Source organism: Notechis scutatus, chromosome 4 (genome assembly GCF_049901735.1).
Source record: "Notechis scutatus isolate UNSWTSFEM ecotype Mainland chromosome 4, rNotScu1.2, whole genome shotgun sequence".
NCBI lineage: Eukaryota > Metazoa > Chordata > Lepidosauria > Squamata > Elapidae > Notechis > Notechis scutatus.
The window spans coordinates 17,763,453-17,788,090 of record NC_142012.1 but is presented as its reverse complement, the minus strand read 5'-3'; the positions used below and the strand labels follow the sequence as shown (position 1 = coordinate 17,788,090).

The 24,638-nt window shown below is 38.0% G+C and overlaps 1 protein-coding gene across 1 annotated transcript in view; it reads right to left on the bottom strand.

Moving 5' to 3' along the window:
- Positions 1–24,638, bottom strand: part of GRID2 (glutamate ionotropic receptor delta type subunit 2) — a 1,056,494-nt gene that overhangs the window by 234,363 nt on the left and 797,493 nt on the right. Inside the window, exons 9-10 of the mRNA XM_087962873.1 lie at positions 22,107–22,208; positions 2,804–3,001 (exon numbers count right to left, since the gene is read on the bottom strand). Of these exons, the coding sequence (XP_087818999.1) occupies positions 2,804–3,001; positions 22,107–22,208 (300 nt within the window). The remainder of the gene's footprint in view (positions 1–2,803; positions 3,002–22,106; positions 22,209–24,638) is intronic.

Sequence of the window (24,638 nt, the reverse complement as noted above, 5' to 3'; positions counted from 1 at the left end):
AGCTCTGTCTGTTCTGAAACTGCTGGAATTATGCAGATTTAATTCCCAGGCTTGTAGTGGCAGGAAATTACATTTTTATTCCCCCATTTTTTAAAAGACAATGCTAGGAAATCTAGTTCTCAGAATTTTTGCTGTGATATTTCTATGAAGTATGTCCTTTTAAAATTATAATTGGCATGGAGATGGGGGGAAGACTTGTGAATACATCTTTTTTAAAACCTCCAAATTATATGAGCCATGGTGGTGCAGTGGTTAGAATGTAGTATTGCAGGCTACATCTGTTGACTTCCGGCTGCCAGTAGTTCAGCAGTTCAGTTCTCACTGGCTCAAGGTTGACTCAGCCTTCCATCCTTCTAAAGTCAGTAAAATGAAGACCTAGATTGTTGGGGGCAATATGCTGACTCTGTAAACTGTTTAAAGAGGGCTGTAAAGCACTGTGAAGTGGTATATAAGTCTAATTACTATTGCTATATAACCACTGCATTTGTAAATGCATTCTACACATATGTGTTTAAATCTGTACATTATATTCTGAATGTGTATTGGTACATTGCATATGCTTCCTAGTTTGTGGGATTGTGATCAACAATGTATTTATATTGCACTGTACTTTTTTAAAAGACAATGCTAGGAAATCTAGTTCTCAGAATTTTTGCTGTGATATTTCTATGAAGTATGTCCTTTTAAAATTATAATTGGCATGGAGATGGGGGGAAGACTTGTGAATATATCTTTTTTAAAACCTCCAAATTATATGAGCCATGGTGGTGCAGTGGTTAGAATGTAGTATTGCAGGCTACATCTGTTGACTTCCGGCTGCCAGTAGTTCAGCAGTTCAGTTCTCACTGGCTCAAGGTTGACTCAGCCTTCCATCCTTCTAAAGTCAGTAAAATGAAGACCTAGATTGTTGGGGGCAATATGCTGACTCTGTAAACTGTTTAAAGAGGGCTGTAAAGCACTGTGAAGTGGTATATAAGTCTAATTACTATTGCTATATAACCACTGCATTTGTAAATGCATTCTACACATATGTGTTTAAATCTGTACATTATATTCTGAATGTGTATTGGTACATTGCATATGCTTCCTAGTTTGTGGGATTGTGATCAACAATGTATTTATATTGCACTGTACTTTCTATATTAGCTTGCACAGAATAGCAATAGCATATATTGGGTAAAACTGGATTGTGAATGTGCCAAAATCTGCAACTGATTGGTACTGTCCTTAGTGTTTGCAGGAAATTCTGCATGTGGATCAGTAGATAGGACCAAGGCTGTTAGCATAGCAATAGCAGTAGTTCTTAGACTTATATAACACTTTATAGTTCTTTACAGCCCTCTCTGAGTAGATAACAAAGTCAGCTGATTCCCCCCAACAATCTGGGTTTCCATTTTACTGTCCTTGGAAGAATGGAAGACTGGGTGAACATTCAACCAATCAGGATCGAACTTCTGGCAGTGAGCAGAGTTAGCCTGCAATACTGTAGTCTAACTACTGCACCACAATGGTTACTCTACAACAGGAATGTCAAACTCGCATCGTCACAGCATCATCATGTGACGTTTCATGACTTTTTCCCCCTTTGAGTGTGACGCATCCGGCCCACAGGCCACGAGTTTGACAGCCCAGCTCTATGATGTCTGTGAAAGCCTCAATTGACCAAAGCCATAATTTAAAAAAAAATATTATCCATGGCAAGGATAATACAAATCCAAAAAATGAACAGGAGGACATTCCAACACAAAAAATGGCTGGAAAGATATGAAAAATGAGACCTAGTGATTGATAGCCATGCTCTTATTCTAATGGATTATGGATGACTAGGACCTGATTATAATAATCCTAAAATTAGAAGAAAACAAATTGTCCCAAAATTTCCTTTTCACTTGGTAGTGGTGTAAGAAACAAGAAATGGGGGAGGGGAGTTTATTAATTCAACTCTTCATTCAACTTTCCTTTTGTCAGTTGTCGCATAGCCCTATTTTAGAAGCACCTTCCACCTCCTTGCAACTTCTATTCAACTTTCATCTTGATGAGGGGAAAGCCTGACCAGCCATCAGTTACTTTAATGCTTGCACTGAGAGTAAATTAGCTCACAGACTCTATTTTAATCCTCCCTGAGTAGGAACAATTGGACACAAAATGCAGATTATAAATCTGATTCTTCCTATTGTGCCTAGACTATAACTGAACAGAAGATAATAACAGAGTCGTAAGGGAGCCTGGGGGTCTTTTAGTCCAATCCCCCCCCCAAGTCTATACCATTCCAGACAAGTGGCTGTCCAGTTTCTTCTTAAAAGCCTCCAGTGATGGAGAAGCCACTCCTTCTGAAGGCAAGCATTCCATTGGTTAATTGTTCTCAACCTCCCCAAGATGCTTTTTTATCTGCATATTGAAAGATAATTACTGGAATTCATTTATTTTATTAAGTAAAAATAAATGATTTGCAATTACTATGGAGAAATATTTTTGAACTGTATTAAGAAAAATCTGACTCGCTGCAATACCCATACAGATATATAATGGGTTGTCCATTTTATTGATCTTTTTAAAGTTAAATGTGCTCTAATTACTGTTCTATTTTATTTCCATTTTATTATGGTAATTATAGTTACAATATTTTCATTCAGTTGGGAACTAAAGCAGAAACATTCAGAATTCAATTAATTTCAGTAATATTTAATTGAATCTCCTTTTATTTGGACTTTAACTAATGACTAGAACTAATTAGGTACCGTAATTAAAGTTATGTACATGCAGTTGCCCACTATATGTTCTCAGTGGTTAGGAATCCCCTTACCTTTAATATTAGTTCTCCAATCAGTCCATTCCAAGTCCCATTCTCCAGTGGAAGTCCGTATTTTTGATCAGGTGCAACATAAATTTCATATGTGAAGCCAAGGTAAGTAGATAAAGATTCCAGGACATCAATTGAGAAACCCTGATATTTCTTTGGTTTGCCCAGAACATTTTCTGACACCATCACAAATGGTTCCTCCTATACATAGAATAAGAAAGGAAAAGAAAGACACTTAGGGCAAAGGAAATTCATATTTTCATTATTCTTTACCCCAGTTTCCTCCTCTCATTTCCTTTTTAAACTTGTAAAACTTTGAGTGCTTATTGATAGATTCTGGTGTTTCCAAGTTGTCAATTGTAGGCCATTATTTCTATTTTATGTAGCACAGAAGTATTCCCTGTTACGTATTGTAAGGCAGTTCAAGTCTAGAGGTAGAATGACTTACTCCATTTTTGATGGTCAAATAGCAGTACTTCAAATGAGTAGCAATGTGTTTTACTAGATCCCATTAAAAAGAATTGCAAGATAGGGGAGACATGGAATACTATATGGTATGGGAAAAATAATACAATTAGTTAGACTGTAGAAATAAAAAATAATGTAAATATGTATATACTGACTTAAATGGAAATGTTGATGTCAAATCACTGTGAAGACTGTAAATATGTTGTTTTTATATGCGTTGTTGCTTTATGTGTTGTTGTTTCTAAATGTGAAAAAGTTCAATAAAATATTTTTAAAAAATAACATTGTTAATAGTACAGTTTACAGTTTAATTTTCTTGGAAAGCATGTTTCATAACATGAAGTCAAAGAGTATAGCACTATGCTTTGTGGGCCCATTACACTGAAGTATATATTCCAATTCTCTGGAGTGGGGTTGTTATGAAGAAGCATGCATTTCTGGACAGAGAAAATAAGAATGGAATTAAACTTACCAAATGCATTTTTGCATGAAAATGGAACTATATATCCTCATTCAGAGCCACGAGTTAAGGCATACAATTAGAATTATATAAGTGACAAGAGTTGATGAAGATTATTTCTGTACTAATTCGTGACCATCCTTCTCATGCTATATATTGAAGGCATAGTTATGTTATTATTATGCAGCCCTGCTGGATCAAGCCAAGACTTATATATAACAAGGTACACAATAATCAAATAAATGCATCTGGAAAAAGCATAGGCTTGCAGAGAAGGGCAACAATTCCTGAGGTCCACTAGGAATTGATATTTAAGGTATGCTGCCTACGATTCAGTATCTTGAACTGGTATCCATTGCCAGGTCTATTTTCCATCAATTTATCCATCAATCAATAAAGTATCAATAAAGTATATTTAATTAGTAATAGTTTATTAATTAATGGAGGAATAGGCCTGTCAATGGCTACCAATTAAAAGACTTATTTATTAGCCCTATCCCCCCTTAATAATCTAGTGGTGGCTTTTATACATTTGAGGACATCAAATTCTATGGGTTGAATAAAAAAAAGAGTTCCCTTTATTGGAACTACATCTGTCCACATGAGTGATTCTACTGTAACTTCGTGAGAATGGAGAACTTTCTTCTCTCTTACTTTCACATCATAATAATGTCCATATGTTGTTTCCCCTCAACTGCATTGTCTATAAACCAAGATCCCCAATATTATAGCCTGTGTTGTAGATGAACTGCTTTAGACCCTTAAATCAGTTTTGATGTACAATATCTTCTTTCCTCTATTGTGTCCACTTTGAGATGTGTAATTATATTGGTAACTTTATTTTCAGGTCCTTCCCAATAACTGCTAAGATGGAATTTGCTTTTGTGAAATCACCAACTGTCGTTGTTGTCCAAACCAAGAACAAAGTTAGAAGCTGTGTCCCAGGAATCCAGTAGAATTCCATATGCCTCCAGGCTTGAAATTTTGGGCCTGGACAATCTGGAACTGCATCGCCTGCAGTCCAATCTTAGCATAGTTCACAAAACTGTCTGCTATAACATCTTGCCTATCAACAACTTCTTCAGCTTCAATCACAATAATACACGGGCAAACAACCGATACAAACTTAAGGTAATCCACTCCAAACTCGATTGCAGAAAATATGACTTCAGCAAGAGAGTGGTCAATGCCTGGAATGCCCTACCCGACTCCATTGTTACAGCCTCAAGCCCTCACAGCTTCAACCTCAAACTGTCTACCGTGGACCTCACACCATTCTTAAGAGGTCCTTAAAGGGGGCGTACATAAGCGCACCAGTCTTACTGTCCCTATTTATCTGTATTTACTCCCTTTGTTCCTGTTTATGTTCATACTTATACTTGTTATCTTGTAAATGTTTGACAAATAAACAAACAAACAAACATAAATAAATAAAACCCCTCTACTACACAGCTTGTACCACAGTTTTCTAAGTAGCTAATCGACCTATGCTTAAGGAACTGCTTTCAAGGCTGTCCATCAGGGTATCATCTTAATTTTATCTTAATTTCCATAGCTGACAAACCACAGCTTCTACTCTAGTAACTAAGAAACTTTTCACATTATTCAGTAGGTCTCTGCATGTATTGAATTGCTCATCTTGCAATATTCAGTTTTTATATTTAAGTTTCTAGTTTCCAAATTCAGAATTATCGGTAAAATCTATTTTCAGTAGAGCTGTGGATGTTTTTGTGACAACGTTATCAACACTTAATTCAAGGACTCCTGCCTTTCTGAAGACATTCAAGAAAGGCATGTAATAATCACCCAGCTATATTTTAAATCACATAATGTGATGCAATCTTAGAACAGAATTTAGGGAACTAAAATTTCCACACTTGGTTTTATACAGAGTATACAAATAGTCATATGACTGACAGAGTTATTGCAACACTGAACAGCAAGGATATTATACATAATATCCTTCAATCAAAACATATTTTGATTTAGAATGATATAAGATAGCTTATTTTCCTGTTAAATAAATCTTATATGCTGCAGTTAATAGAAGTATTGAGAGAGAGAAAGAGAGAGAGAGAGAGACAGACAGACAGAGAGAGAGACAGAGACAGACAGACAGACACAGAGAGAGACAGAGAAAAAGAGAGAAAGAGATGGAAAAAGTCAGAGAGAGAGAAGGAACTGCACTATTGTGCACATTTTGTATTTCCCTCTTCTGTTAAAATTCGATGCATTGTGTACAGTATTTCTTAGATCTGTTTAGAAAAAGAGTGACTCAAATGATGATCTTCACATAAGGAAAGACTTATTCTTATATCCTTTGTTGGGATATTAGATACTAACAGTTAATAGTTCAGAATTTGAATTCAGGAAGTTAAAAGTGACCACTACTTGCTCCTCTGATTTATAAAAAAGCTTTTGAAAAGGCTTCACTGCTTATGCTCAACTTTGAGGAAACCAAAGTCAAAAGTAGGCAGGTGAAGAACTTAGGGGTAACTTCTACCCACAACAGCTAGCTACAAATTAAAGATCCCCAAACTGTTAGAGTATTAACATTTTGCTGAAGCATGAAATAGATGACTTTTCAACTCTTGAGCTGATTTATTATCTTTCATTTTTCAGAGCATCCAAATGTTCACTGCAGATGTTAAGCTCCAGGGGAAGTACACATTGCAGATTTTTTTGTGCTTGGAATTTTGCAAAGAATGCTCATTAATACGGTCATTTCTGTAATGACCAAATAGCTCTATTGAAAATTCCATATCTTGAGGCTCGCACACAATCTGTCCATAGTTAGAAATGAAGGATAAATTCTGAAAAAAAGGAAAGAGCCATTCTAACAAAAGTTTCTCAAGTTAGGATGCAGTAACAAAAGTTATTCTGTAAAACTATATACATAAATGAGAAACCAGAAATAAACACATTTATTTCCTTCCTTCCTTCCTTCCTTCCTTCCTTCCTTCCTTCCTTCCTTCCTTCCTTCCTTCCTTCCTTCCATACTACCTATCTACCTACCTACATACCTTCCAACAGAATACCAGTGTTGGAAGATCTTTTAATCTAATCCCTTGCTCAAGCAGGAAACCCTATCCCATTTTAGACAAATGGTTTTCCAATCTCTTCTTTAAAATCTCCAGTGCTGGAGCACTTATAACTTCTGGAGACAACTGGTTCCACTGATTAATTGTCAGGAAATTTATCCTTAGTTCTACGTTGGTTCTCCCCTTGATTAGTTTCCATCCATTACTTCTTGTCTTCTCTTCAGGTCAGGGGTGGGATTCTACCAGTTCGCACCTATTCTCTAGAACTGGTTGTTAACATTCTAAGCAGTTCAAAGAACCTGTTGTTGGAAGAAATTACTGGCCTAATCCTGTAAGGAAGGCAGGAAGGAAACATTCTGGTGTTGCTTACAGAAACTGCCTCTCCGTTAACCCTTATTACATTCTTGGCAGGACTAGACTTCCTGTCTCAGGAATGTCTCTGGAGTTTTTTCCCCCTCCTTTGCTGGTACTTTGCTTGTGTGGAGTGACCATTCAAAGTTACAATGGCACTGAAAAAAGTGACTTGTGACCCTTTTTTCACACTTATGACTGTTGCAGCATCCCCACAGTCATGAGAGGCCAGGCGAGGAGATGCGTGCCTCGATGTGAGTGATATTGAGTTGGCCACGTCCAGCCAATAACATGATCACCAACTAAGCCACGCCCACAGAACCAGTTGTTAAAAAATTTGAATCCCACCCCTGCTTCAGGTGCTTTGGAGACTAGATTGACCCCTTGTTCCTCCTTCCTTCCTTCCTTCCTTCCTTCCTTCCTTCCTTCCTTCCTTCCTTCCTTCCTTCCTTCCTTCCTCCCTCCCTCCCTCCCTCCCTCCCTCCCTCCCTCCCCTTCCGTTCCCTCCTCTCCCCCTCCTCCCCTCCCTCCCTGTATTATCTGAAGTCAACTCTTATGTCACAATACACTTATGTATTTGCCTTAGCATTTTTCCTTGATTTTCTGAAAACGGTTAAGAGAATTACATTTCTGGAATCCAGTTCTAAATATTCCAGGTCACTCCAATTCAGAAAACATCCTGCACATCTTTCTTTACTATCTGAGGTTTAAGTTATAGCTTCTTCTCCAGTTTTCTCACATTCAGAGAATAATGGTTCTATAGCTAACATATTTTATCAACTATGAGGCTTCAAAAAGGTCAGGGACTTTGTATATTCAAGGGTAATAACAGTCTGAGATAGAGTAGCTAAGGCATTAATCTGGTCTTGCAAAGTCTGGTCTACACCCATAGTTGGCCTTAGATCCTGATGTAAAGCCATCTTGTTGAGATTTATCTCAGACCGTGTAACCTTCAATATTGTGCTCTCCACAGTCCTGTCAGAGGCAACATATTCTTCAATGCTTTTTGTCTAGAGTACCAAATCCATAGCTTGTTTCTGTAGGGCCCTCAGAAGGTCAGGGCAAAGATTATTTCCACAGAGTTTCAGAAGACGTAAGACTTAACTATTCTTTTCACCACATTGTTTACTAATACTGCTTTTCATAAAATAAATAAATAACTAAAGAAAGGATGGCACTAATGAACCCATCGTTATACTGATAGCTTCAAAGTACTTTTAGGAAACTTTTCTTGAAATAATCTTTGAATGAAAATTGGCTCAAGACCATTTGTCACACAGCACTGTGACATTATTTTGTGCCTGTTAAAGTGGACAGCTCTCACAAATAGTAGATTCTGATCAACTGCAGGTATTAAAGGGTAGCTATTTCATTATTTCATATGCTTGAAAATGATGAAGTTTAAAAAGTAGACCTCCCCTGATAAAACTAGTAAAATCATGCATGATAGGAAGGATTTTTAAAAAGGCAATCCAAAGCAAAAAATTGAGTGGCAGATCTCCATAAAATTTCCCCAATATAGTCATCTCCTAATCCATTGAGTATACATTCAGTTAGGAAACTTAGCTTCACTGATATTCTTGTTGGGCTACAGAGAATGAGCAGAAAAGATATTTTGCTGACTTCAATTTTTACACCCCTGGTGAGGAACCAGAAGAGTCACGTTTTCATAGTCCTATGTTAGGAAACAAGTAACAAGGTAATATACACATACATAGAATCTCAGAGCAGCACTTTTAAATGAGTATTTTATATTGAAATAGGAAAAGAAAAAAGGAAAGAAAAAAGGAAAGGAAAGAACACCCTTTGTCCAAGTGGTATTAGACACACAAGTAATTTGTATTTAAATTTAAATTTATTTTGTTCAAATATCCCAGAAATCATCTTTTATTTTGCTTTGTCCACTGCAAACAGTCTGGCACCTGCAACTGATAAAACTGTGGTTCAAAATATCATTATTTTAAATGAGCCGCAGTGGCGCAGTGGTTAGAGTGCAGTACTGCAGTCTATTTCTGCTGCCTGCTGGCTGCCTGCAGCTTGGCAGATCGAATCTTACCAGGCTCAAGGCTGACTCAGCCTTCCATCCTTCCAAGGTGAGTAAAATTATGACCCAAATTGTTGGGGGCAATAGGCTGACTCTGTAAAACCGCTTAGAGAGGCTGTAAAACATTGTGAAGTGGTATATAGGTCTAAGTGCTATCGCTATTATATTTGTTGCATCATTGCACAGATATAGGAGAGAAGAGATTAAACTGGAGACAAATGAGGACACCATCTCTGGCTACCCTTTGGTTCTGAGATGGAGGGAAGTTTGAATGGAAGTTAACCAGTGGTGGGATTAATTTTTTTTTACTACCAGTTTTGTGGGCATGGCTTGATGGGCATGGCATGCTTAGTGGGTGTGGCTTGGTGGGCATGGCAGGGGAAGGATACTGTAAAAACTCCATTCCCACCCCACTCCAGGGGAAGGATACTATAAAATCTCTATTCCCTTCCTACTCCTGGGGGGAGGTTACTGCAAAATCCCATTCCCTCCCCTCCCCACCTCACTAACCTGCTTTCCAGTTCCGTTCTCCTGTGCAGGGCAACAAAAGAAGACCCACCTGCTCAGCTGGGACTCGGGCGGTAGAGATAGTTGGGGGTGGGATGGGGGTGGGGCCAGTCAGAGGTGGTGTCTGCCGGTTCTCTGAACTACTCAAAATTTCCGCTACTGGTTCTCCAGAACTGGTCAGAACCTGCTGAACACAACCTCTGAAGTTAACACACCTCAAGTTGGCCTACATGTACATTCTCTAAACAGAATAGAGAAAATTAAATCAAAGCGCTATGATAATTTTCACTATGTCACCATGATTTGTAGTTCTTCTTAGAGTGACATAAATATCTTAGATCTGGGTCACTCCAAATTCAAATCAAATCTACCCTGCACATAGGGATGCTTCTGAAAATTGTTCAGAAATGTAGGTTAAAACACCACTAAGTGAAGCTAACTTCTCCCTTCATTGTCGTAAAGTTTCAGGTGAAAATTGGTTTCTAGTAAAACTGAAAGTATGGTTTATTATTTTTTAAACAGCTTAATCACAGTGGTGGCAGCACTTAGCCAGCCATGGCTGATCTAGAAAAAGCTCAGGAAGAACAGGTGTGCATAGTAATTGGACAGGAGACCTGCAAGAAATCCCAAGCAGGAGTATTTGAAAAAAAAATATCTGACGGAATATACAAGGACAAACTACTCATTTATTATTACCAGGTAAAATAATGGATGTTTTTTATTTTATTTATTTATTTGTCGAGCATGTATTAGATAACATATATAAGTATAAACCTGATTATTAATACGTGAAATGGATACGAATAAAAAGGAACATTAGGACAGGGATGGTAGGCATGTTGGTGCGCTTATGCATGCCCCTTAAAGACCTCTTAGGAATGGGGTTGAAGTTTTTGGGGTTTGGGTTGAAGTTTTTGGGGTTTGGGGAAGAAACCACAGAGTCAGATAGAGTATTCCAGGCATCGACCACTCTGTTGCTGAAGTTATATTTACTGGTGTGGTTTTTTTTAGGGATGTGTCCATAAAGTCACCAGAAGTTAAGCCTGAGGATTTCTTAGCTTTACATTGGCTTTTACAAGAATATCTTTTTTTTAGGACTAGAATGTTTGAAATACTGTATATTGCATTCTTGCCTAAAAATGCATGGATATTACATTCAATATTTCAGGCCCCTAGTGACATTCTTCCCATTTTTTTTAACAGTAGGTAAATAATGTCTAAAGAAAGGACCTTCTCAGCTGTGGCATCCCACATTTGAAATACCCATATTAAAGAGGATATTCTGATAATAAAATGAAATAAAATGAAAATGCCCTTCTGGCATCACATAAAATTATGCACTAAATCTTTTATGATGTTTTTAATTGATCATTTTTATTGAAATTACTAAATCTCAATGTGTTTTTATTGTGGTGCTACTTTCCTTTACGCACGAGTGCATTTTTGGTGATTCATTATTTAGTAGCCATTTTGAAAGTTTGTGTTGACATTTCCAAACACGTTTTCTACAATAAAAAAGGTTTTTCAGCTCCTTTCCATTTTATTCAGGGTGACCTAATTAGAAAGTTATATGGGTCTTGAGTTTTCTAATATCTAGGGTTCTTTGTGGGTATCTATACAGGTGTCTAGAGAATGCCCCTTCCAAACTGACAATTGCCCGATGTTGTAAATGAGAAACATGGTACATTCTCTTATTTGTATATGCCAGGACAGACAAAATAAGGCCCTCCAGATGTTCCAGACTTAAGCTTTTAGAGTTCTGTGTCACTGACCATTCTGGCTGGGCTGATGGAACCTATTGCTTAGATCATCTAGTGCCATTTCTTGATATGTTGAAATATATCTCACCAGAGCAAAGAAGTTGTCTGCTCATCTTAACTACTAAAACCATCCAATGGAAATGAAATCAACTTCTCCTTAATCTTGGACAGCATATCAGTCTACTGTGAAACACCCAGTATGCATTGCTAAGTATATTTTAACTGCCAAGATCAATGGTGGGATTCAGCCAGTTCGTACCAGTTCGGGAGAACCGGTTGTTAACGTTCTGAGCAGTTTGGTGAACTGGTTGTTGGAAGAAATCATTTGTCAGCATTCCAGGGAACCTCCATTCCAATCAGTAACTCCGAGACAAGCATAATCTCAAAAGTACCTTTATTAGAATAGCACCTGGCACATCTGTGGAATTTCAAAACTAAAAGTTTCCCGGACTTCCCACAATGTCCCATACTACAAACCATCCCCTTTTCTCTTATCATGCCATCACATGAACCAATCCCAAAGTAAGTTCTTTTTTGTTCCTGCGCCACACTCCATAACCTTGAACTAACAAAATAATTCTATTTTGTCTACTTAGAGCTACTCAATAAAAATCACCCCCCTGCCACTTTCTCAAGCTATGTGGCAGCGATGAATAAGGATTCCAAAGCTGACATCATTAGGACAGAGAACCAGTTGTTAAATTATTTGAATCCCACCACTGCCCAAGATCCAAAATCACTTTAAGGAAAACAGTTTTTAACGCCCTCCTTTCCATTGGAAACATGAATATCTCTCACTTTACTGAAGATAATCTATTGTGGTGATCCAAAGGAATCCTTTATTTGAAAGACTACTTCCACTTTAGTAAAATAACAAAGAAGTGAGAGCTCCTGTTTTGGAGTTGTTCATAAACAAATAATATTCACACAGCAGACAGCCTTCTCAAATGTGGCTTTACACATTGTGTTGATATCTAGCTCTATAGAGTATATGCATCTCACTATATAATGTAACACATGCAAATTTTATGCAACCTTCAGCCTTTTTGCTTGCTTTTTTAAAAAGAACTGCTTATTTTATTCATCTTACAATGGATCTTCTTTTAAAAATCAAGACACCTTCTAGTGGGTCTGCAAAATCAAAATGAAAGCAGAGAAAGAGATGGTGATTGGTGGGAAATATAAAATAGAATCTACAGAGATCCCAAGCACTTTTGCAGGTTTGATGGCACACTCATGAGCTTTTACTCTCCTGTTGAAATAAGCAGTAAGGTCAAATCATTAGCCAGACTATTAGCATTCACAGATCATATGAAATGGCCCAAGTTCAACCTCTTAGATTTTTCTGATCAAACCAGAATAGATCTTAATACTGATATTTTAATCCATTAATTTGAACTCTGCAAGTAATGTAATTTTCCATTTGCCAAACTTCCCAATGTTGTTAATAGATGAGACAAATCACAAATGGCAGCTGCTAGTTCTGATCTTAGATGTACAGGCTTAAAATGGCCCAAGGCAATTTCCTATTGTATATAAAGAACAAGATAATCAGTAACAAAACTGATTGGCTAGGCTGAAAGTTCCCACTTCATTACTAATGATGGAGTAGTATTTACTGCATCTGAAGACCCAGACTAACTTAGAAGCTGTAAGGCAGGTAAGGTGGCACATACATATACACTTATCTCCTGCCTGAGCAGTCTCTTATCGTTTTACCTAATGGAAGGAGTGATGTCAGACTTTGGTCAGCTAGCAATGCAAAATTAGAATGAAACAAAATCTCAATCCAAACCAAACAAATTTAGAAATATTTACAAAAACAGAGGAGCTTAGATGAGTGGTGTGGTGGCCTAGAGGTGGAGCTCTCGCCTCACAATCAGGAGGTTGTGAGATCGATCCTAGGTAGAGGCAGATATTTCTTTCTCTGGGCATAATGAGAATGTATCTGCTGTGAACTCTGCATTGGTGACAGGAAGGGCATCCGGCCAGTAAACACTCAACTCCACTCAGTTGCCCTGACTCCATCCCTATGCAAGGGATTAAGGGGGTCATTAAAAAGCAAAAACAAAAAAACAAAGGTGCTTAGATAAGTATATTTATCGTCAAAACACTATTGATCATTATGAAAGGATTCTAGCAACTGCCATGTATTAAATACAAGTTCTATTTATAGAAAAATCAAGGGTCAATTTTTTGTGCCCTCCTCTCTCTCTCTCGAGGAGTACAATGTGATGGTCATCTCGCTCCTTTCTGAAGCCCAGTTTATTTCCTGGGTAAAAGACAGATCTGTGATCAGATGTTCTTATTTTTGATTATGTGAGAGCTAGTACTCACAGCTGATCCTGTTTAAAATGTCACTTCATTGTCAGACTTCATTCTGCCTCATGACTAGACCAGCCAAGAGATAGTGAAGACATACACATAAAGAATACAAGCCTTTGGGTACCTTTTCAGCAGTATATTCCATTATTTCACCTGCATTTTAATGCAGCAGCAGAAATCATAACATTTGTGCAAATCGTAACACAACTATGGAAGATTTCATATCTATATGGCATGTCTGCCTTCTTCTGATTCCTCAGAAGTTTTAGTCTTAGTGTTAATCATAGTGAATTTCTTTCTTACAAGCTTTTCAGAAAGAATAACGAGATACTGTTACTTTATTTCCTTGGTTGCTTTATTGACCATCTTTTCATTTACACTGGGGCAAAGAATGGCATTAGTGCTTGTTAGTTTTAATTGAAAGCAAAATGTATTATCTTGATGTTGACAATCAATCAATGGCCAAAATTGAATCGAAACATTTAATATTCTCCTTCTGGAAGCTTGCTAGCCATGGTTAAGAAAACAATATTAAAAAAAAATGACTGATCATATAATAAGTTACAGAAAAATAAAACAACATAAAGATTTTGAACTGCATTCCAATAACTAGTCAATGAAAACCAGTCAGAAGCAATGCATCATAAAGTTATGGAGAGTATTATGTTACAAGTTAAAACAATTGGTTGCATGAAATCACTGAGAACAACTATCATTAAAAGACGATTTACTCTTATTCATTAATTCTACTTTCATGCCCTAAAGAGATACATCCATAGATGTCTGAATCAATAAACACTTGGCCCCTCAGTATACTTTCTCAAATGGTCTTGTGCTTCAGGTTTAGATTATGACCAAAAAACAATAGGAGAAGTAGCAGTCTTTCTTCTCAAGGGCTGCCAAACTCTTTTAAGACACAAGAAAAACACTTTAAAAAAAATCATACTTGCAGATACTTGAAGTTGGCAGAAATTTCTTATGATCTGCTGTGGAAATGTATCTTAAAAATAATAATTCTTATGATCTTGGTAAAGATGAGAAACCCAAAATTTCCCAAAGTTTTCAAAATTCAATTCCTAATAGTGTCACCTGCCACTCTGATTGAGGTTACAATTCTCTTAACCCAGGGGTGTCAAACTCAACGGGGTGGTTAGATCTGGCCCATGGTGTCACCCTGGAAACAGTGAGGGAGCAGCTCGTGGTCCCTCTGCCAGCGAAAATGGAGCTCAGGAGGGCTGTGGACTCAGGAGGGCTGTGAGCTCCATTTTCACTGGCAGAGGATTGCAGGGAGCCGTCAAAGCCAAAAATGGAGCTTGGGAGCCCGTTTTCATGGAAGAGAGCTTGGGCCACCACAGGCACCCCCAACACAAGTGATGTCAAGCTGGCCATGCCCATTCTTCCCCTCATCCCCTGAGGTCAAGCACAACCCAGATGCAGCTCTCAATGAAATCTAGTTTCACCCCCACCCACCCCGCCGTTCTAACTCATAAGAGATAATGCTCTTTTGAAATTCACATCTTCCTGTATTGGAGGTAGATTAACAATCTAGTGATCTAGGCTGAAGCCCTGATGGTGGAGAACGTTTCTTCATACTTATCAACAAGTTGATTCTATTAAAAAGCAAAAGAAAACAATCTCTCTCAAATACGTTTAGTCTTCTTCCTCGAGGTTTTGCTTACTAACACATTAAAATTCTTAGAGGAAAATAAAATAAAATCCTAAGTAATAAAAACTTTCTTTTATACCATAGACTTGAGTTCTTGACAATATTTTACTTATGTGGGTTTTCTGGGAAGAGGGCGGATAATTTGTTTGCTAACTTTCTAGACTAGACAGCAGCCCTGGAATTTCTCAGGGGTCTCCCGTTCAAAGGAGACTGACGCTGCTTAGCTTCCAAGATCAGCCAAGGTTGCCTAGGAGCAGCCACCTGTTAAAGCAAAATGAAAGTCCTCTACGACATGGATTAAATATTTCTTTGATAGGGTCATAGTTTCTGTCATTTTATCGCTCCTTAAATTTATTTTTTCAAGAAGCCCTATTCCTATCTGAAGACATCACACAGTGAAATCATCTTCTCTCCAGTATAAAAGAGATCATGCGAGGTGGCCTAGTGGTGGAGCGCTTGCTAAACAGGAGGCCATGAATTCAATCCTAGGTAGTGGCATATATTTCTCTCTCTGGGCACAAAGAGAAAAAATAAATAAGCTGTGAGCATTGTGTAGGCATCAGGAAGGGCATCCAGTCTGTAAACACTCAGCTCATTTCTGTCACCCTGACTCCACCCCAATGCAAGGGATTACAGGCAGTGGTGGGGTTCAAATAATTTAACAACCGATTCACCCAGGGTCAGGTTAGCTGTCATGGGAGGCCTGGCCCATATCCAACCTCCAGCTCTGCCGCACATGTGGGATGAGCCTCCCACGACGGTCAACCTGACCCTGGGCGAATTGGTTGTAAATTACCCCCTCCCACTATCAAGGCAGATCCCGGGTGCTGCGCTACAATGGAGAAATGGGCAAAGAACAGCCAACGTGAGGGGAGGAGGAGGAGCAGGAAGAAGAAAGCAGGAAAGTGGCCTTGTCCTTCCCTTGTGCCGGCTGCTCCATTGCCCGTTTCTCCATTGCAGGGCAGGGCAGCACCCAGGATCCACTTTGACAGCATGCGGGGTGGTGGTGGTACTTTAACAACTGGTTTGCTTGAACCAGTGCAAACCAGCTGAATCCAAACACTGATTACAAGGCTGTTAAAATATTATTATTTTTTTGACAAGACCATGCAGCAGTTGGTCTCTCTAAACTGGAGCTATGGTTACAAACTTAAATAAAAACAGGGAGAATGTCTCCAGTTTAAATTTAAAAGAACTCCTAGTCCTTGTTTCTTAGTTTATCATGGGCCACAATGGCTCACAGCTATCTTGTCAAGGTGCACAGTGACCTCAAAAAAGTTTAGCTCTGGCTAATAGTTGCATTGGAAGCATTCCTTCTGTTTAAATACTGACCTACCTGAGTTATTATTTTTAGCAGTGTCGAGCATTTCAAAACCTCCATTACTTACTGCATGTTATCTATTTTAAATTAAAAATGACAGCCTCCCAGAAACCTCAGAAAATGTATTTCATATTTAGTGGCAGCTTCCAATCCAAGGCATGGTATGACTAGAAAGAATAGCAAACAACACTTCTGTCATGCATTAATCCTCATGATGATTTTATTCACTCAGAAATAAAATGAGACCATTTATCAGGGCTGCTGTAAATTACTAACATTGAGGGGAGGGGAGAGGAAGTCTTCATAGTTTTTTTTTAAAGGTTGTCCATCCTGATGCTTTTTCTTCTCAGAAGAAAATAAATAAGAACAAGCAATGAAAAGTGATGAGTAAAATATCTGCTGCCTTCCCATTTCTTTACTTTAGTCAGCTAAAGATTCTCAATAAATCTTAACATAATGCTCAAACACTTTTTTAAAAAATAGGTTTTTAAAACATACAGCATCATTCCCTCCCCTCCCCACCAAATGTTATACTGATACTCTGCAATTTACAAAAGTGCCACTATAATAATGACTAATGCTGTTACTTGTTCATAAATGGCCACATGCAAACATGACTCTTAACTGGAAATCAAACCATGAGAACCCTTGTGACGCAGTGGTTAGAATGCAGTATTGCAGACTAATTCTGCCCACAGCCTGGAGCTCAATCCTGATGGGCTCAAGGCTGACTCAGCCTTCCATCTTTCTGAAGTTGGTAAAACCCAGATTATTGAGGGAAATATGCTGACATTGTAAACTGCTCCAAGACTGCTGTAAATCTCTATAGAGCAGTGTATAAGTCTAAGTGCTGTTGTTAATGCAACAATTTATGATCGAACAAGCTTACATTTTGAAACAGGGAGGAAAAGGAGACACACCTGTAGCAAGGAGCAAATGTGAGTCTATGCAATGACACATGTGAGCTTTGATTCATTGTAATTCTACCGTAGGAGGCAACCTAATGCTTTATGTATCTCCCTCAGAAGCTCCGCGGTTTCTACATTATTGACTAAATTTTAAGACATTCTTTTAATTAAGCGTGAATATAAATTGGAATCTGGCATTCTGCAAAGCATCAGCTTTTCTGTTTATCATATCACTTCAGGGCCTGTTTTGGAAGTAAGCCCACCTGTTCAAAAACAATTGGACTGGTACAAAGCATTTTGGAAATGCTATCAGGAAGCAACCTCCTCCTCCTCCTCCTCCTCCTCCTCCTCCTCTCCTCTTCTTCTTTCCTCTTCCTCTTCTATCCCTTCAGATGTTAAGGGAAATACAAAGTTTTGGTTCTTGCTCTTCTGGCAGTTTCAACCATTGTTATTTTATTTTTCTTGTAGCATATCTTTGATGTTGTCTCTCTATCTTCTTCTGAGTCTGCCTTGTGTTCTTTTACCTTCTCCTCTTTTTGTATATGCCTTGTACAATATGAAATCCCAAGACATCCTCTCCAGATGAGAAAAGCACTTTCTTTGCTGTTTTTGTATGTAGTTTTAAGATTGGTTCTATGCCAATTCTTTCTCTTACTATCTCATTTCTGATTTTATCTCTTCTGGTCACTCCAGCAGCTTTCCTCAGACATCTCATTTCCATGGTGACTAACTTTCATTTATGCTTTATTGCAAGTGTCCATGTTTGGCATTGGTAACATAGGGTGGGGATGAATATTCTTGGAACACTGCCTTCTTGTAGTCAAGTGTTTAATAATAGGATATACCCATCATGATAGTCATTTGTTAGAACAGACATTTTCCTCCTGTCATATTAGCTATTTTGTGAGACTGTCCATAACATGATTTTAGGACTTTGCTACCTTAGCTTTGACTCTTGAGGAAATGTGTTTCTCGGTCAAAAAGAAGCAGCTCATCCCTAGTATGGGAGAAATGCTGAAAATTCATCTATCATATTGATGTGAATGTTCAACCTTTTCCTTCTTACTTGTACATATTTTAGAACTGTAAACTACTGGGCCTTTCTTCTTGGTAGCAGCAGAATTGTCAAGATAAGACAATTATTAAATGGCTTAAACTGAGAATAGGGAAAGGTTCACTAAAAAAAATAATCCATAATGACAGGAAGAACATTTTGAATCCTGGAAAGAATTGCACAAAGGAATAGCTAGCTAGTTACTTTAATTTGATGCACACCATGATTCATGGAAATGCTAATTCAACTGCTGGTGACTACATGGTCAAATGTATAATACTTGTACTTGCCTTCAGCAATAACCCATAGCTCTTTCAAGGACATTCTAGAATAACAAAATTGGAGGTCTTCTACTCCAACTCCCTGTCAAGCAGAAAACCCTATACCATTTCAGACAAATGGTTGTCCAATCTCTTCTTACAAACCTCCAGTGTTTTTCAGAGAAAACATTAACTGAGCATAACTCACTGAAAGAATATGATACTAATTTCAAAGTTTCTTCTTTTGTGGTATTAATTGGATGAGCATCAAATTAGCTTTGACACAGAAATTTACATGTATCACTTTGGCATTTTTGTATCATTCCAATTTAGTTTACTAGAATAGAAAATGTATGCTTATCCTATACAACTAAGTGGTGTTGTAGAACAGCGCACAGGCAGGGCTAACTTATGGCGTTGTTGGAGCACAGCTGCCAGCATCTTTCTAATATCCAATATTAAGCTACAGTGATGTCAACTGAAAGATTTCACATTAGCGTACCATTTGTTTTTTGTTTTGGCCTGGAGTCCAAACATTTGATGTTAATTATATTAAGTTTCAACATTTAGTGTGCTCCCCAGCTTTTCTCAAGTGTTAAATCTGATGTACTTGTTCTGTTGAGTTGATAATTGGGACACAGGCACATATGAAACTAGTTATTGGTTAGACAACATTTTGCCCCCCGCCTCATATGTCTTTGTGCCACTGATTCTATTCCGAGATGATAGATAAATAGATAGACAGACTATAGATAGATAGATGATAGATAGATGATAGATGGATGGATAGATAGAAAGGAAGAAAGAAAAAGAAAGAAAGATATGATAGATTGCATCACACTCCTGTCAGAATCACTGAGGTGTTTTCAGGTTGAAAGGATCAGCCGGTGACATCACCATTGCCCAGGGAATACCCAGTTGGGGGCACCTTTCATGTCCTGAGGAGGAGCTGGAGCTAATGACAGGAATTCATCCTGTCTCAACAGCATTTGGGTCTTGAATACAGGCTTGCTGTTGTCAACCCAGTGTCCTAACCATGTGAGCCACCATGCTCCTAGATAGATAGATAGATAGATAGATAGATAGATAGATAGATAGATAGATAGATAGATAGATAGATAGATAGATAGATAGATAGACAGACATTAAATTATGTCCCTTGCCATAGCCTTTTCCCATCTGCAAAACCAATGACAGTTGAAGAAACCCATACAAAATAATTCAAACCTCCAGTTCTATCTCCAATAGTCTGAATAAAATTTAAGTTCAATCATCCTCATTCAGTACAAAGGCCTAATCTGGCCATATTATCCAGAATTGTTTTGTAATCAATGCTAGAGAAGACCACCAGTAGTCCAATAGAACCATAAGGGATATACTCACTTTGTTCATTTGACAACTTGGGTCTTATATCAATGCAAATAAAACAGTTTAATTGAAATGGGTTCAGATCAATCAGTATTGTCAGCATCCATTACTCCATTCTTAATTACCTTTTCCTGTATTCCAATATCACAAATTGGCTTCTATAATTTACATTTCCACTGTGTCCACAAATGTTGGGATGACATGTTTTAACTCTACACCATGGACAAAATTTATCTCATTTTTAATTGGAGTACACTACTTCATAAACATTACAATTATTATCCTATAATTAATAGTGAATTAAAAAAAACTTGCTGGTGTCCAGGATGTGAGACAAACTAGACAGAAGATAAAACTGAAATGTGTTGGAAAAGATTACCAAAAAAAAAAAAAAAAAACCATTGGCCAAACTATCTTAATTAAGTGAATTAAGATAGTTCAGCCAATCTTTTGTAGTCTTTAATATTTTCTGAGTGCAGTAATTTGTGTGAAATTGCAATCACTTTACTACCATAATTGGATCAGTTAAACCAGGGGTGTCAAACTCAAGGCCCAGGGGCTGAATGCGGCCTGCGGAGTGCTTAGATCTGACCTGTGGGGCTGCCCTGGAAACAGTGAAGGACCATCCTGCGGTGCCTCTGCCAGCAAAAATGGAACTCAAGAGGGCTGCAGGCAGCCCTCCTGAGCTCTATTTTCATTGGCAGAGGGTTGCAGGAGGCTGTCACAGCTGAAAACGGAGCTTGGGAGTCCATTTTTGCTAGCAGAGGTACCATAAGCCACCACAGGCGCCTCTGACATGAGTGATGTCAAGTTGATCATGGCCATCTTGTCCACACCCATCCTGCCCCCCCCCAAGGTCAAACACAACCATGATGTGGTTCTCAATAAAATCACACTCCAAACTTGAACTTTTGTTCTTGGACCCATCTGTTTTGCCTCTTTTGATGTCCACAGTCCACACAAGTTTAGCACAGTGGAACAATACATTTGTATTCATACTGAAACAAATATTTGGTAATGGCCTCCAATGTTGATAAATATTAAGTCCAATGGTTTAATACTCTACGGAAAGGCCACACATATTTGATTACAGTTCTGTTTTGTGTTATATTAATTCTTCAGATACTCTTAATCAGCAAACTATTTGTAGGAAACCAGAGAACCCAACAAAAATAGTTAGAGGAAAGAAGAGTGCACAGATTTTTGGAATCTTATTTGAATCATTCCAACTAAGCACAACTGACTCAGAAACACCCAGCCTGGTTTAATGGATCCAGGCCACTTCTTCATTTTGTTTCAGATAATTAATTGGACTTCTAGTCCAACCCTTTGCACAAGCATGAGACCCTATACTCTTCCAGACAAGTGGCTGTCCAGTCTCTTCTTAAAAGCCTCCAGGGTTGGAGAATTCACAACTTCTGAAGGCAAGCCATTCCACTGATTAATTGTCCTCACTGTTAGGAAATCTCTCCTTAGTTGTAGGTTGCTTCTCTCCATGATTAGTTTCCATCCCTAATTTCTTATCTTGCCTTCTGGTGCTTTAAAAAATATTTGTCCACCTCTTCTTTGTGGCAACTCCTCAAATATTGGAACACTGCTATCATGTCACCACCCCTAGTCTTTCTTTTCACTTTGTCCTGGTGCTTTTTTCACGTTCACTTTGGAGATTTACGGAAACTGCCACATGATTTCTGAACTGATGATTTCTATAGCCTCAATAGATCTATACCTATACATGATTTTTTAAAAATATATATATAAAATTCCACTTACCAACACAGTCACTACACGAAGAACTACTCCCCGCATGTTATTTTCCAGTCTTCTATCTGTTAGTGACCCATTGAGACCAGAGGTAGGATTCCAGCAGCCCAGCTGAAAAATAGAAAAAAGAAAAAGAAAGGATGTGTCCCATCAATGGTCATAAAACCTGGTCAGTTGCTTCTATTTAGATAGGGTGTGCATGTATACAGATACACAAAAAAAGAATATATATTTTTTATTTCATCAATGGATTGAATTCAACCTAGGCTTGAAGGATCTCTTTCCCAAATGGCTTTGAAGTTAAGAAACATATTCTCTCTGGGTTTGTGTTTATTTCTCACTCTTTCTGCCTTCAGGAAATGACTTTGACTTTCTTCTTCAGCCAGACTTTTTTTGGGACTTTGTGTAACTTTTTGCCTTTTAAAATTGCTTTGAATTTTGAATTGAGAGCCTGATGGAAGGGAAGACGAAATATACAGAACCAATAAATAAATGATTTCTTAGATATCAGCTTCCTGCAGAGCCCGTGATTGAAAATCTCTAAAATGTCTCCTGGACTGCATGAAATCCTGACTAACATGTATCTTTTTTTTGTTTTGTTTTTAATGCCAGGAATGGGGAACAATTGTTATGGATCCTCTTAAGCATTCTGGCATCACTTTTTCTCCTTTGACATTTTATGAGATTATGCAGTAACTACTACCATCTTCTTTTCCAGCGCAAAGATATCTACTTCTATGCTCAGCTCAATGTTTTGGTAAAGCTCAGAGGGACCTAACAGAATAACAGAGTTGGAAGGGACCCTGGGGGTCTTTTAGTCCAACCCCCTGCTCAAACAGGAGACCCTATACCACGGGTGTCAAACTCATGGCATCACATTGCTGTCACGTGACGTATCGTGATGCTTTTCCCCTTCCTGGAGTTGGGCTGGGTATGGCCTGTATGTTATGCATCCGGTCCACGGGCCACCAGTTTGACACCCCAGATCTATATTATTTCAGGCAAATGGCTGTCCAATCTCTTCTGGAAACTTCCAGTGATGGAGCAACCCACAACTTCTGAAGGCAACCCATTCCACTGATTAATTGTTCTCACTGTTGGGAAATTTCTCCCTGTTTCCTAGGATAGGAGATAGCAAAATGGACTAGATGGGGAAACTCTGTAGCAGTGCCCCACTACTCAAAGCCAGTTGCTCCTCCTGCTTGTAGAAAAATATCTTTAAAAGAAAAGCAATTAGTTTTTATTCAAAATATTCATAGATAGGTTTTGCTCTCTCCCTCCCTACAGTTTAATCACTGCCATCTTCCAGATGAAGGAAAAGCTAGCCTTCTGCTGTAACAAAAAAGGACATTAAATCTGCTAGGTTGAGCTCTATAAACACATTACTTTTATTCAGAATTAATATTTTTAGTTACATAAAGGAACTAATTAGAATTTAGATCCAATAAGCCCAGTCAAACATGTGGGTAGTCTGATTACCAGAGATACTGTATTGCTTTTGCCAAATATAAAACTATGTGAAGAATACAAAAATTGTTCTTTCAGGAGGTCAATAAAAGCCTATTTTACCTATGTTCATTAATCTCTATTTTTATATAATTAACTTTTTAGCCTAGCTTCATTCTAAGATGTGTTGGAGGGGGCTGTGGGGGAGATGAAATCATAGCACAGCCCTAAGATAAAACAAACATTTTATCTCAATCTCCTTTCCTTGTTTAAATTGGTACTGTTTGCTTTCCAGTGTCCACATTTCATTTTCAACTCTCTACTGGCATTTAATGGCAGTCAAATTCATGACAAATGTGTACTTGCAGGCAAAGAAAAACATAACATTGATTTTTCAGGACTGGAGTTGTTGCTTGAGATTCATTAGTATTGATCATCTTTTATAAATTAGGTTTGAATGGTTTGTTCCAATACTAGAGAACTACCTAAGGATTATTCTGGAAATATAAGGTACATGTATATTAAGAGTGAGTACCATGTTGCTGACAGAATGAATATAGCATTGTCCTCAGTCTTGTTTCTCTCTCTCTCTCTCTCTCTCTCTCTCCCCTTCTCCCTCTCCCTCTCCCTCCCTCTCCCCCTCCCTCCCTCCCTCCCTCTCCCTCCCTCTCTCTCTCCTTCAAAGGTCATAAAATTTCCCTTCCATATTCTTGCTTTCTAATCTATTTCACTTTTTAAAAAAACCAACACTATACTACACCATCTGGAGTTCTACAGCAAGGAATAGGCAGTTTGAAAGAAAATTGATTTCTAGATTGATTTTATGGACTTACAAAGCACTTTTAATCATTGTACTGAATATTAGAACATATGGGATATACCTTTTTCATTGTTAAAGTCTTTTCTGATAATCTGCTAAGCATGCTGTTTTTCTCAATATATTTATATATATCAATAGTCCCCTTCATGCACTACAGGAACTTTTCATATGAAGATTGGAGAGCAAGATCCCACACTGGACATATGCAAGAAAGTTGAAGATTTACAACAGGAAAAGCAATATATGTGAAATTGTACCAAGAAGGGCTCGAATCC